The sequence below is a fragment of the Phoca vitulina genome, unplaced genomic scaffold, assembly GCF_004348235.1.
Source record: "Phoca vitulina isolate PV1807 unplaced genomic scaffold, GSC_HSeal_1.0 scaffold9, whole genome shotgun sequence".
NCBI classification, from domain to species: Eukaryota; Metazoa; Chordata; class Mammalia; order Carnivora; family Phocidae; genus Phoca; species Phoca vitulina.
In genome coordinates, this window is record NW_022589712.1 from 3,795,219 (window position 1) to 3,808,587 (window position 13,369).

Genomic DNA, 13,369 nt, shown 5'->3' on the forward strand with positions numbered 1-13,369 from the left:
AAAAGTTCCACTAGTAGAATTAAAAACCCACGTCAGTATTGTCAGAGAGGAAAACATTTAAAGAAAACATGGCAAGTTAAGGAAAAGATAGAAAACAAACTAAGTAGTATTAAAACACTAAAAATAAAACATAAAATAGATTGTGAAACTCCTTACAAAATATGTCACAACAAAATTGTAAGTAGAATGGGCCCAGCTATTGGAAGAAAAAAAGTCTTAAATTAAATTTTTTTTTTTTTTTGTCTTAAATTAAATTAAAAAACCCCACAACTGTCTTCTATTTTATAGAGGCACATATAAACAAAGGACTCAGGAGTGGTTGAAAATAAAAAGGTAATTTTAGGGGCGCCTGGGTGGCTCAGTCGTTAAGCTTCTGCCTTTGGCTCAGGTCATGATCCCCGGGGTCCTGGGATTGAGCCCCACATCGGGTTCCCTGCCCAGTGGGGAGCCTGCTTCTCCCTCTGCCCTTCCTCACCCCCCGCTTGTATTTTCTCTCTCTCTCAAATAAATAAATAACATTTAAAAAAAAAATAAAAATAAAATAAGAAGGTAATTTTAGATGGAGCAAACCTATTCCAGAAAAATGAAAACAAAAGGAGAGTGAGTGGCACAGGATCAATGATGAAGTTGAGTTTGGGGAATAAAAGCATTAAATTGGAACAGGAGGTCACTTGGGATTTGTGAAGGGTTTAGTCTGCAGTGAAGGCAGAGCTGTTATGAAGTTTACACTGTAAATATTTGATGCATCAAAATTTTTAAAGCAAAACACACCAAAACCCCCCCCAAAAAGAACAGAAGAATACAATAGTAAAAATACTCTATATTATTTTAAGATTTACCAACATGGGTTTCCCTTTCTTCTTTGGGTTAGACCCTACTTTGATGCATTTAACCCCCATGTAAGAATTCAGATCCCCATAATGTCTAAAAACAAGGAAATTAACATAAATAAAAACGTGTACTGTGACTCTTTGGGGAAAAAATACAGTTATTGGAGAGCATAATATTTACAAAAATGAATTGTAGTATTGCTAAAGCTCTGGGCAAAGTTGTTTGCAGTGGAAAATCCACATCCTCGAAGTATTAAACATCTTGTATTTTTGAGGGATTAATAAATAAGAGACAAAAGAATATTAATTCATTAATTCAGCACATTCTTACCGGGTACGACTGCATGGTAGTGTTCCAAGTACTAGAGACGCGGTAGTAAATTAAAATCTCTGTCTTCTTGGGATTTGCCAATTTAACCTATGGACTTAGAAAAACAAAACCCATATAAACAAGAGAATTTAAAGACCGTACAGGTATAGGGGTTACCTGGGTGGTGCAGTCAATTGAGTGTCCGACTTTTGGCTCAGACTGTGATCTCAGGGTCGTGAGATTGAGACCCGTGTCTGCTTGAGGATTCTCTCTCCCTCTGCCCCTCCACCCCCCTCTCCTCCACCCCCTCTCTCTCATATAAATAAATACATCTTTAAAAAAACTATACAGATATAAGCTGTTTGCTAACCTAATTAATAAAAAAGAGAAAACACAATTGTTTATGTTTAATAATTTAGAAGATACAATAGAATGAAAATGATAAATTATGAGAGGATGCTTGCACTAATAAATATGGACATCTAGACAAAATGGACAGTTTTTGAGGAAAATATAAATTGTCCCATTTAATGCAAATGATGATAGAAAACCTAATAGGACCAGTAAATGGAAGAAACGAAAAACAGCATTAAAATAAAGCTTTTCTAAAAGCCACTAGGACATATATTCCAGATGGTTTTTTGAGTATAAACCTTGTTCAGGCTGTTTGCTACCCCTGGGAACAGTGATGAACCAGAATAGGTTCCCTCATTATACCTTCCCTGTGCTTTTCTTGTTCACGTTCCACTGGGACAGTCCTTCAGGAAAGAGAATTCTTGTGCTATACACATTGTTTCAGAGCTTGGAAGAAGGACAGCTTCCCAAAAAATCGTGATTCTGGAGTTGGCCCATGTGAGTTCCAGTTCACCACTTTGTGACTTTGACAATCTGTTTAAACTTTCTAAATCTTAGTTTAACTTCCATTGGTTAAGTGTTATGTCATGATTGTTATTCATTCAGCAAACCACTTGAAATGCCTGCTGTGTACCAAAAATCTATGCTAAATTGCTGAGCATACAAAGATTATAAAAAACAAAACAAACCACCATTCCTGTCATCAAAGAATGTACAACCAGTAGAGGAAATGGAGAAATCCACAGTTAATTATAACATAGGGTCTTGAGTGCAAACAGAGAGGAAGCCAAGGTGTTCTGGGATACTGAATTTGATGGGGGTGCTGAGGTGGATCACATTACCAGCAACTCAGATGATTAGCTCTGTTGAAGCAGGGCTTGGGAGACCTCTCACTTAGTAGGTAAGAAGGGGAAATAAAGGGCTTTCTTAGGCAGAAGCAGCAGTCTGTGAGAAATCTGGAGTTAGGAGAGGAAGTAGTGTATTTGTATGTCCTGACCCTTAGCAGAGACTGACATATGATGTGTATAAGGTACTCTTGAAATATTTGTTGGAAAATAACTTTTTTTTTTTTTTTTTTGGTTAATTAAACTTTTACTGTTTTTACAGGTTTTCTCTTTCATACCCAGTCTTTTACTCTGATACATAACATACTTTATAATATTATTACAGTTTTTCTTGTGTTATCTATAAGAGTTGTTTGTAAAAGCTGAAAACCTTTCGAACTCATAAATTTTTTAATTCATAAAGTAAGTTCATAGATAGCTTTTCATATATTGGTATTAAAACCAGTTTATAGCAAGGATCTTAAAGTAATTGCATGACTTTCTTCAACTGCACAATGAACTTCAATAGGTTAATTTTAAGAATCATGCAGAGTTAGTTCTCTCTTTAAAGTTCCAGGTGAACGTGGGGGCCAGTTGCTCCTGGCCATCTGCATAGATCTAAATTCATTTACTGTCCACTGCCATCTAGTGTCTTGTGAGAAAAATAACTCAATGGTAAGCCTAAATAATACACTTTTAAAATATTTCTAAAATTTAACTGGTTGTGAGTTGAAACCTTAACATATAAAAACTAAAGTTTCATGAATAAAGTGGTCTTTGAATTGTGTATGGGAAGGAAAATGAGAATGATGTCTATCACCTGATGTATCTATTTAATTGATGTCAATGAACCAGATTTTCCCATTTCATCAAAAAAATCATGTTTTTTTTTCCAATAAATTGTGATAGTCTTTTCTATTGTTCATTTTCCACCAAATCTATTTCTCCTAATTTGCTTTTTTATAATTTGAATGCTTTTTTATGTTCATTTGAGCCCACCTACTTACTGGTCATGACTGTTGCCAATCTTGCCTACTTTCAATTACCTAACCTTAGAAATAAGTATTAAAAATTGCTGTTATTCCAGAAATATTGGCTAGTTCATAATGGGTTTCTTTGAAAAATTGAGGAAGCTGATTTGCCCCCTCCCACCACATGGCCAGTCTCTCTGATGGTCCTGGGAGGTGGAGGACTAACAGTCAGCCCCGGGGAGAGCCCGTGGGGGGAAGAAAGACCAGCAGCAGGATTTCTCAAGTTTCATGTTCTGAATGCAGGTGATTTCTTCTCTGGAAAGAGTAGAGGTGGTTGAGGTTTGAAACTTTGGACCTTTTCCTTGTTTTTCGTTGTTTTTATCTCTAGCCCCTAAAATATGTTTGTGCTAATAAAAGTTTTCATAGATGATACAGTGTTAGAGCAGGAATTAATTTTAGAGACTCGGCTCAACATGGCATTTTATACATAAATGATATATTGTAAGTACATGTAGTCTTAATACATTCTAAAATACTGTGTAGTGATGTTTGATAAAAAGCAGTTTCCATTCACCCTCCTATAAAATAGAATATTTTTTATCTTAATAACCTGAACATCCCAGTCAAACCCTTGTCAAAAATCATAATGATTTTTTTTAAATAAAGTTACTCTGATGAATCACTGAACTCTACCTCGGAAACTAATAATACACTATATGTTAATTAATTGAATTTAAATTTAAAAAATAAAAATAAAGTTACTATTTCCTTTGTAAGTTTCCCAAGAACTTACACCCATTATTGGTTAATTCAGTAATGCAGCCCCTTTGCCAATGAAAGATGCAAAGTATATCTTATCAAATAAACTGTGGTTACCTTGAAACGTTAAGAACTGAAGCAAGACTTGCCTTGTCAGGTCACAAAATTTACGACAAGTTTATAGTCATTCAAGCAGTGTGGTGGCTGATCAACCGACTGGTATGGAATTGAGAATTCAGAAACAGACCCAAGTGTTCTCGGAGACTGAGTGTGTGGTGAAGGTAATAGCTTAACCATGAGGAGTGACTGTTCAGTACACAGCTGTCCGTTTGATTATTTCTGGAGAGTAAATAAAGGTAGGCTTAATGAATCTTCCCCATCCCTTGAGTGCATGTAAAATTCAGCCTCTAATTTAGAGGTTTGTTAGATTTTTTCCACCTGCAGTAATAGCTGCCAATTAGTGCATTCAACTGCAAAGATGATGAACAACATAAAGAACATGCTATTACTGAACACGGAATTCAAACCAGTGGTTGATCTTCAATCAGAAATGGATGTTATGAAGTGAACCTTTGCACAGGGAATTGTATGGAGTAAAACACAGAAACAAAAAAGAATGGGAAAGCACTAATGCAGAGGGGAGAAGGTGAAACACGTCAGAAAGAGGTGTCAGTCCTAGGTCGGTCCTCATTTTCCCTTCCCACCTGAGCATTTGGCCTTCATTTGACGATTTATTCAGTACTGTTAGCACTCATCTAGCTCTCATTTGGAAACACTTCTATTTGATAAATATGAACAAAAATCATAAGGTAATTGGTAAAACAAAGGTAGAGTTTCCACGGTAAAGAATTATTTAATTTTTTGGTAACTATTTATTATCCACAAGTTTTTCAGATTCAATCAAGTAGTTGAAAGATTTCCAAACCTTTTATTGTCAGCAAGCCTAGTATAGAGAATAGCTTTCCATACACCCTTGGTGCAGTGTTTGCTTATCTGTTTCTCGTGCCTCATATAGAAATCCTACATAGAGGGAATAAATATTTTATAATATTACATAAATGACCTCCTAATAATATAGGATTATATAAGCTATTCTTTCATTATTGATTTTTGAAGGTTAATTATAACTTGTAGATATTAAATCTAGCCTTAAAGGACATATAGCAAAGTCATCCAAAAAAGATGTCTGTTGTAGATCTTCAAACAACAAACAAAGCCAAAGACTATTTAAAAAAAAAAAAATCTGGGGCACCTGGGTGGCTCAGTCTGTTAAACATCTGCCTTCGGTTCAGATCGTGATCCCAGGGTCCTGGGATCGAGCTCCGCATCGGGCTCCCTGCTCGGCGTGGAGTCTGATTTTCCCTCTGCTTGCTGCTCCCCCTGCTTGTGCGCGCTCTCTCTGTCAAATAAATAAAATCTTAAAAAAAAAAAAAATCCAAAGCTACTGCTGGGAGCTTGCTCCAGAGTTTACCTTCTGTCACAGTCCAAGGAAGTTCTGTAGGAGCGAGGCGAACCCCTCAGTTCCGTCCAAGTTCATTTCCTGCATTCTCTCTTTGGTAAAGAGAACGTTGCTCAGCATCCATCTTGTGATTAACTTTCTCAAAGTTTGAGAAAAACATTATCAGTTTCGATTTTTCCTCAAGCTAAATATACCACATCCTTTACAATTTTTTCTTGCAATCATCCCTTCTTCCTGTTCTTGAATAATTCTTCTACTCTTCTCTCAATCTTAGGGTGGCACACTGACTTTTACTGTGGCAGTGATAGTTACTAAATCTAATCAAAGTCCTAACTTCATCTGTGCCATATGCATATTGGTGTGTCATGGAACCTCAGCAACTTTAAAACTGGTGACACGAATTCTAGCCTCTTTAAAAATAATAAGGTGGAATTGTCATTTGCTATCTTATATGGAGTTAAATTTTTAAAATCATTTTAAAGCATAATAAACAGTTTTAACTTAATCTCTTACAAAGAGTCATTTAAAATGTATTTCTCACAGGCATTGATAGTACTTAATTACAAACGCTTTGTAAGCACAGTGCTAACTGATATAGATATATGTGTGAATAAAATATTTTGAACTTAGCTTCTAATCTGTAAGTAATCATTTATTTAAAGCAGCTGGGGGTGCACCTATGCTCTGCTTCCCTCCCTCCGCCCGCCCCACTCCCAGTTGATTAAAGGAGCTTGTTTTTTATAGGCTTTACTCTCGTGTGATAGTAAGATTTTATAGGAAGAAGGGGTTCTCTGACATTATAGAGCTTGAAAACCATGTATCTAGTAAGTGTATGATTATATCGATCTCAATGTCTTCAACTAGAATTTGCTTCATATTAGCAAGTATTAGTAGGAACATGTATAGCTTAAGAGGATTATCTAATCTTACTGCTTCAGATGTCTTCAGACTTTAACTTACAGCAGTCCAATTTAAGATAAAAGTAAAATGCTGGGAGAATTTACCTGAACTTCAGTATTTTTCAAAGTGAGTAGATAATCATAATACAGTTATGCCAAAATATTGCCCCCAATTCTAGGTGATTTGTTTTGATTAGCAATTCTTACTTAGTCGAAATTTATTTAAAATATTGGATTTAGTCAAAATAACTGATCATATTTTTAAAAAACACTTATCTTAAAATAGTTTCAGGAGTTTACCTTCCCACCTAATCATTTGAAAGGGAAAGATGCACCCAGATTTGTCCAAAATATTTTGGATTTTTGCTATTACTAAGCAATACATTTGCTTAGTAAAGCAAGTATTAGTAGGAACATGTGTAGCTTAAGAGGATTATCTAATCTTAAAAAGATTTTTAATGAAAATGAAAAATACAACCAAATCAATTTGACTTGTAGTCCCTGATCCTGTCTCCAGATCCGTCAGTCCAGTCTCTAGGGGAGGTTGGGCCTGATGTCTGTTTCTTGATAATACCTTGACCCCAAGGACAACTTTTGTTTTTCCATTTTATTGTTTCCTATATATCAAAATAGGAGGCTATTTTAAGAGTTTTTCTTCTGCGAGGCATTCATTGAAGTCATATATCTAGCCTGCATTTTGTGTCCTATCGGGAATACTAGAAAGAATTTCACCTCACATACCCCAGTTTGATCAAGGCACTTTTCATCATTTTCTGTCTCTCTTCGTTGGCTCGCAGATTCCTCATGACCGATAAGTAATATCTAGGAGTCTTTCGTAGTGCCAAGTACAGGGAGGTCTATAAAACATGTTCTTTCTCCTTGCTAGAGTCTGTGCGTGTTCACTCCACCTGGAATCAAGGAAGGAAAACCCCGGCTCATCCCTGCTGGGCCCATTGCCCAGGGCACCACCATCTCTGCCTACGTGGCCAAGTCCAGAAAAACGTTGCTAGTGGAAGACATCCTTGGGGTAAATGACTTTTTACTCTGTGACATTTGTAACCTGAAGTATTTATTTCATAAAGATGACATATCATTTTGATGTTATGACTCAAGCCATTTTATAAAAGCATTAGAGCAAGATACAGATCAATAAATGAATCTGTATGTAAACTAAAATTTGTCCTCAGAGAATCATACCTTATATACCCACTGAGAGCTAGATTTGAATAGTTCTTATTTAAGCACCTGCCAGTACAGTTAAGCATAAAATGCATGTTTATATTTAGGTAAACTAAGTGATCACTGTTCCGTGTGGTATATCCCGGCAAGACGGCCAGGAGTGTGTCAGCTAATGCTGAGTGCCGTGCTGCCCCAAGTTGTGTTGTCCTGCGGCGGCCACCTGGGCCTTCTCATGAGCCCGTGCACTGGGCCGTTCTGCTGATTGGGCTGTGTGCAGCTGGGCTTGTGCATCTGAGATCAACTGGCCCGTCACTTACCAGCTGGCTGGCCTCAGAGGGCCTCAGCTCTCTGTGTTTATCACTCCCCCACCTCCCTGTGTAAAGTTAAGTTGGCCTGGAATGTTCTCATGATGGTGGACAGGTTCCAGAGAATAAGTGAAACATGCAAGTGAGTTTTCAACCCTTGCTTTCATCAAATTTACTATCCTTGCATTAGCCAAAGTAAATGACATAAACAAGCCCAGGTCAGTATTGGCAGATACTGATGAAGGACACGGGTGTGGGGAATGTGACAGTCTTCCACACTATATGTGAGTATTGTGATGAAATGTCACTACATGAGCTTAGACTTTAAAATTGACAAGTATGCAAACAACTATAGAGGTGTAATGAAATTGCTCTGAAAAAGTGCTAAGTTGGAGTCATGAGATCTGGGTTTTAATTCTGGTTTTGCCACTAATTATCTGTATAGGTAGAGATACAGATAAAGAAAGTTTCTGAAAGAGTAGATCTTCATTATAAAGATAATCAAGTGGGGCACTTGGGTGGCTCAGTCAGTTAAGCCTCTGACTCCTAGTTTCGGCTCAGACCATGATCTCAGGGTAATGAGATTGGGCCCCGCATCAGGCTCTATGCTCAGCCCGGAGTCTGCTTGAGATTCTCTCTCTCTCCCTTTCCCTCTGCCCCTGCCCCCCGCTTGTGTGCGCTCTCTCTCTCTAAAATAAATAAAATTTTTTTTTTTTTAAAGATTCTATTTATTCATTTGAGACACAGATAGAGAGAGCACGAGCAGGGGGAGAGGCAGAGGGAGGCTGAGAAGCAGGCTCCCCACTGAGCCAGGAGCCCGACCTGAGCTGAAGGCAGACGCTTAACTATCTGAGCCACACAGGCACCCCTAAAATAAATAAAATTAAAAAAAAAGAATTATGTGACATGATAGGGATGCTAACTACCACTACAATGGCAATCATATTACAATATATAAATATATCAAATCAACAGTTTTATACTTTAACTTACATAATGTCATATGTCAAATATTTTCAATTTTAAAGTGTTAAAAGTAGATACTATACAACTTGTCATTTGAAAATGTTCTATTGTATATGCAGGCTTTCAAAAGATCTGTAAATTACAAACACATATTTGTACTGTTCTTGATTTATGAAAAGCTTCCTACAGACAGAAATTGAATAAATAGAATTGGTGCTTTGGTATCAATTCATTCAATTTCCCTGTATTCCTTTGAGTGATTTGCTAAGCTAGAAAGTTATTAAAGTCAAAGAACCAATTGCATTTTTCACAAGTAATTCATAATTATTGGATGATTTGAATACTTAATGTGAGCTTTTGAGGTTCAATCAGAATGACTATCATTAACGTACACTTGTGTATTATTCTAACCTTAAAAATAGAAGAGAAACAATTTTTTATATATACTTTCCTTCATGTGGTATTTATATACCCTTGGAAGAGTTCCAGCACATAGAAGGTGATGTGTGTTAGCCATCATAATTACTTTTATTATTGCATGAAATTAATATATATTCATTGATTAACTAAATTCTACTGCACGGGGATAAAGAAACATTAAAGCAGTATCTGTGAACAGGTGCCATGTTGCTAAAGATAAGCATTTTCTTAAATATAGTTTATAGTGTCCATTGTCATTTGGTTTTCCTTTGAAAGGGACTGCCTATTTTTTATTACAAGTATTAGGCAATTTCTGGCAGAAATAAGAATCTTAACATAATGATTCCATTTCTTTTACTGAATTTATATCTTTTCTCCTTTGATTTTTCAGGATGAACGATTTCCAAGAGGTACTGGACTGGAGTCAGGGACTCGCATCCAGTCTGTTCTTTGTTTACCAATTGTCACTGCAATTGGTGACTTGATTGGTATCCTCGAGCTGTATCGGCACTGGGGCAAAGAAGCCTTCTGTATGAGTCATCAGGAGGTGAGGCTAGCCTGTTGAGGGCACTCATTAATATGGTTCAGTTAATAAATGAATGAATATTTAAAACCACAATTTGCTTAACAATGTTTTGATGGTTTTTAAAAACCTTTATTTTTGTTTTGTAATTATTTGGAGAGAAAACTGATTAAATTAGAAATATAGTAACTGATTTTAGTAAGAATCCTTTCTTTTTTCTTTTTTTTTTAAGATTTTATTTATTTATTTGACAGACAGAGAGATCACAAGTAGGCAGACAGGCAGGCAGAGGGAGAGGGAGAAGCAGGCTCCCTGCTGAGCATGGAGCCCGATGCAGGGCTCCATGTGGGGCTTGATCCCAGGACGCTGGGATCATGACCTGAGCTGAAGGCAGATGCTTAACCGACTGAGCCCCCCAGGTGCCCCAAGAACCCTTTCTAACGATAAAAAAAGAAGTATGCCATATTGTGAATCAAATAAAGTAGTAGGATGACTTTGGAGAGTTCTCACATTCTGATTATCTATGTTTTCTTTTTTTTTTTTTTTTTTAAAGATTTTATTTATTTATTTGACAGAGAGAGAGATAGCAAGAGCAGGAACACAAGCAGGGGGAGCGGGAGAGGGAGAAGCAGGCTTCCTGCCAAGCAGGGAGCCCGATGTGGGACTCAATCCCAGGACCCTGGGATCATGACCTGAGCTGAAGGCAGACGCTTAACGACTGAGCCACCCAGGTGCCCATTCTGATTATCTATGTTTTCTTAAAAATGTCCTCTTCCTTGGGGCGCCTGGGTGGCTCAGTCGTTGGGCGTCTGCCTTTGGCTCAGGTCATGATCCCAGAGTCCTGGGATCGAGCCCCGCGTCGGGCTCTCTGCTCAGCAGAGAGCCTGCTTTTCCCTCTTCCACTCCCCCTGCTTGTGTTCCCTCTCTCTCTGTGTCTCTCCCTGTCAAATAAATAAATAAAATCTTAAAAAAAAAAAAAAAAAAAAAAAGTCCTCCTCCTAGAGGATATCCTGAACGAAGATTCCAGCATCACATTTGGAAACAATGAGCTCCATGCACTATTCCCTGAATCAGAATTGGCTCATTGACCCTAAAGCCAGATACTGCAGTGATCTGTCACTCCCAGTGTACAGAGGTCCACATCCCTGCCTGTACTCCTATCCTGCTCCCTCCCTCCAGCCACACGGGATCCTTGAGCAAGGCTGACCGGCCCCTGCTCAGAGCCTCTGCATCTGCTCTCCCTCTGCTTGGATTGTGTGTGTCCTCCTTGTCCCCACCCCAGCCGCCTCCTTCAGGAGTGTCCTCGCATGTCGCCATGTCAGGGAGGAGGCCTTTCCTGAACACTGCACGTATCTCCATGTCATGCCTCTGATTCTCTGTAGCCCCTCGTCACCAGCTAAGACCCTGTGCACGTCCCTTACTCTCTTTCTCGTCTTTCTCTCTCCCACAGTCCACTGTAAGCTGTTCTGGTGGGAGGTGGTGGTGCCGTGTCTCCAGCACCTAGAGTACTGCCTGGTACCCAGGAAGCACCCAGTGAATGTTTGGGAAGTGAATGAATAACAAAAGAAGTAGAATAGCTAGTAACTGAGAACTTGTCAGCAAAATTTTAGAAATATTCATCATTGTAAAGTGGGGGTTGAGGCCATTTTAATAGTATTTTTGTTAAACTGAGAAGTAATTATTTTATGTGAAAATCATTGGATGATAGCTCTCTCAAGCAATTCATCTTGCTTTTTATCCAAAGTTAAGAGGAACGAGAACATTAAACTCATTTATAAAGGGGCGGGAAATGTAAACGAGAAATCTTGTGCCTATTTGATTCTCTATGTTTGGCAAAATATTCAAATACTCAGGGGCCTCAGAAAATTCTTCATATACATGCGTGCTAGAGTCCTTTGTTAGGGTGTCTGCATGTGACTAATCAAAACGCGTTTCATCCTCTTTTTTCAGGTTGCAACAGCAAATCTCGCCTGGGCTTCAGTGGCAATACATCAGGTGCAGGTGTGCCTTTGGGGTGTTTCTACAGGGGCTCCCTGAGAGAAGAGTCGCTTAAAGTGCAGCCTCCGGGGGACGGGGTGGGCTTAATAAGGGACCCTAATGTGTTATTTTTGGATATTAGGTATTTTGTTATTTCTGAAATTTTGTGTCTATTCACTTATATTTACTTGTTCCCTGCCTTAAGTATCTTGCAATTATTTTTATATATTTATATGTAATTATAAATTATTTATGCCGTAAATGGTATATGTTCTATTATGGTTTTGTTTTCCACTGAAAGCAAAGGAGTGGTCTCCTCTGGCAGTAGCATTGATATTGTATTTTTATGACTCCATTTCCTAAATTAAAACATCCTTTAAACTAAATGGTGTATGAAAACTTTCATCTCAAATTTAAAATAGCTGGTTCTCTTGAAAATATGATCTAATTTAAAAGATCACAAACTTTATTGAGTTTCCTGGCAACTGGACTTCGAGGTTCATGGACACAGGAGCTTTGTACCCTCCACTTCTTTTCACTGTTGTTTTGTTTTTTAAATCCATTTCAGCACACTCACGGTTTGTGAGGGGAGGAGATAAAGTACGTAGTTACAGGATAATAGTATGAGGAGCAAGGACCTCTCAGATCCGACCATAGCAAGTATAAGTGGAATATGTGCCCAAGTGTCATTTTTTAAAGTGGAAAGAAGTTTTAAAGAGCAACTCTGGAGGTAGACTCCCTGGATCTGAATGCTGGCTCCATCACTTAGTAATTCCGGAGTGGGAGCATGGTTCTGAACTTCTTTATGCTTCAATTATAAAAGTAAACCCCAAACCTATAGTGTTTTGTGATGATTAAATGAGACAGTAACGCTAAAGCGCATAGAACAGAGCTTAACACATTTAAGCATTTGATAAATATGACTTCTTACTAATAGTATTACTGCTTTATAAGTCTTTTAAAATAAAAAAAAGTAAATAGTATTCAGGAATTGTTATTTTAAATAAGCAGAAATCTCTTATGATTAATGGCCATTATTTTCTATGGTAGGTATGCAGAGGCCTTGCTAAACAGACTGAATTGAATGACTTCCTACTTGATGTATCAAAGTAAGTGTTCGTTTCTAGGGTTGAGGTAGGTCTTCTTGATCAGTGGTTTAAGTTAAGTGCAGGCTTGGACAGCGACTGACTGTCCACTGCAGTCAGTAAGTAGTCTGGTAAGAAAGTTCATATTTCGGACCGTAAAGTTACATTCTCATCTGTGTTCACTTTACAAGTGAAGGACTGCAGATTTATATGTGATAATGTTAATTTGCAATTTGGTGTATATTTTCTAAATAGACTCACTAGAGCATGATAAAGACACTAAGTATTTCTATTTTTGTAGGAGAAAACTGAGAACAGTAGAAGAGGAAATGTTTTAGTTTATTACTTTCCAAAAAGTCCTCTCTGGCATTTTCTACAAATGTCAGTAAAGTAAACCATATTATCAGTAGTATTATTTTAATTTTCCCATGTATGGTAGCTCAGTTATCATTTTAGAGAAAATGTTCCATTTCTCTGAAGTTTGACCTAGAAAAACCTCCTTGGGCTG

At 37.6% G+C, this 13,369-nt stretch overlaps 1 protein-coding gene across 6 annotated transcripts in view; it reads left to right on the forward strand.

Annotated features, from left to right (window-relative positions):
* The window catches only part of PDE10A (phosphodiesterase 10A), a 587,662-nt gene that overhangs the window by 499,498 nt on the left and 74,795 nt on the right, over positions 1–13,369 (forward strand). For all 6 annotated transcript variants that reach the window (XM_032407504.1, XM_032407502.1, XM_032407503.1 and 3 more), the window contains 4 exons: positions 7,293–7,433; positions 9,668–9,823; positions 11,750–11,800; positions 12,827–12,885. In XM_032407504.1, the coding sequence (XP_032263395.1) occupies positions 7,293–7,433; positions 9,668–9,823; positions 11,750–11,800; positions 12,827–12,885 (407 nt within the window). The remainder of the gene's footprint in view (positions 1–7,292; positions 7,434–9,667; positions 9,824–11,749; positions 11,801–12,826; positions 12,886–13,369) is intronic.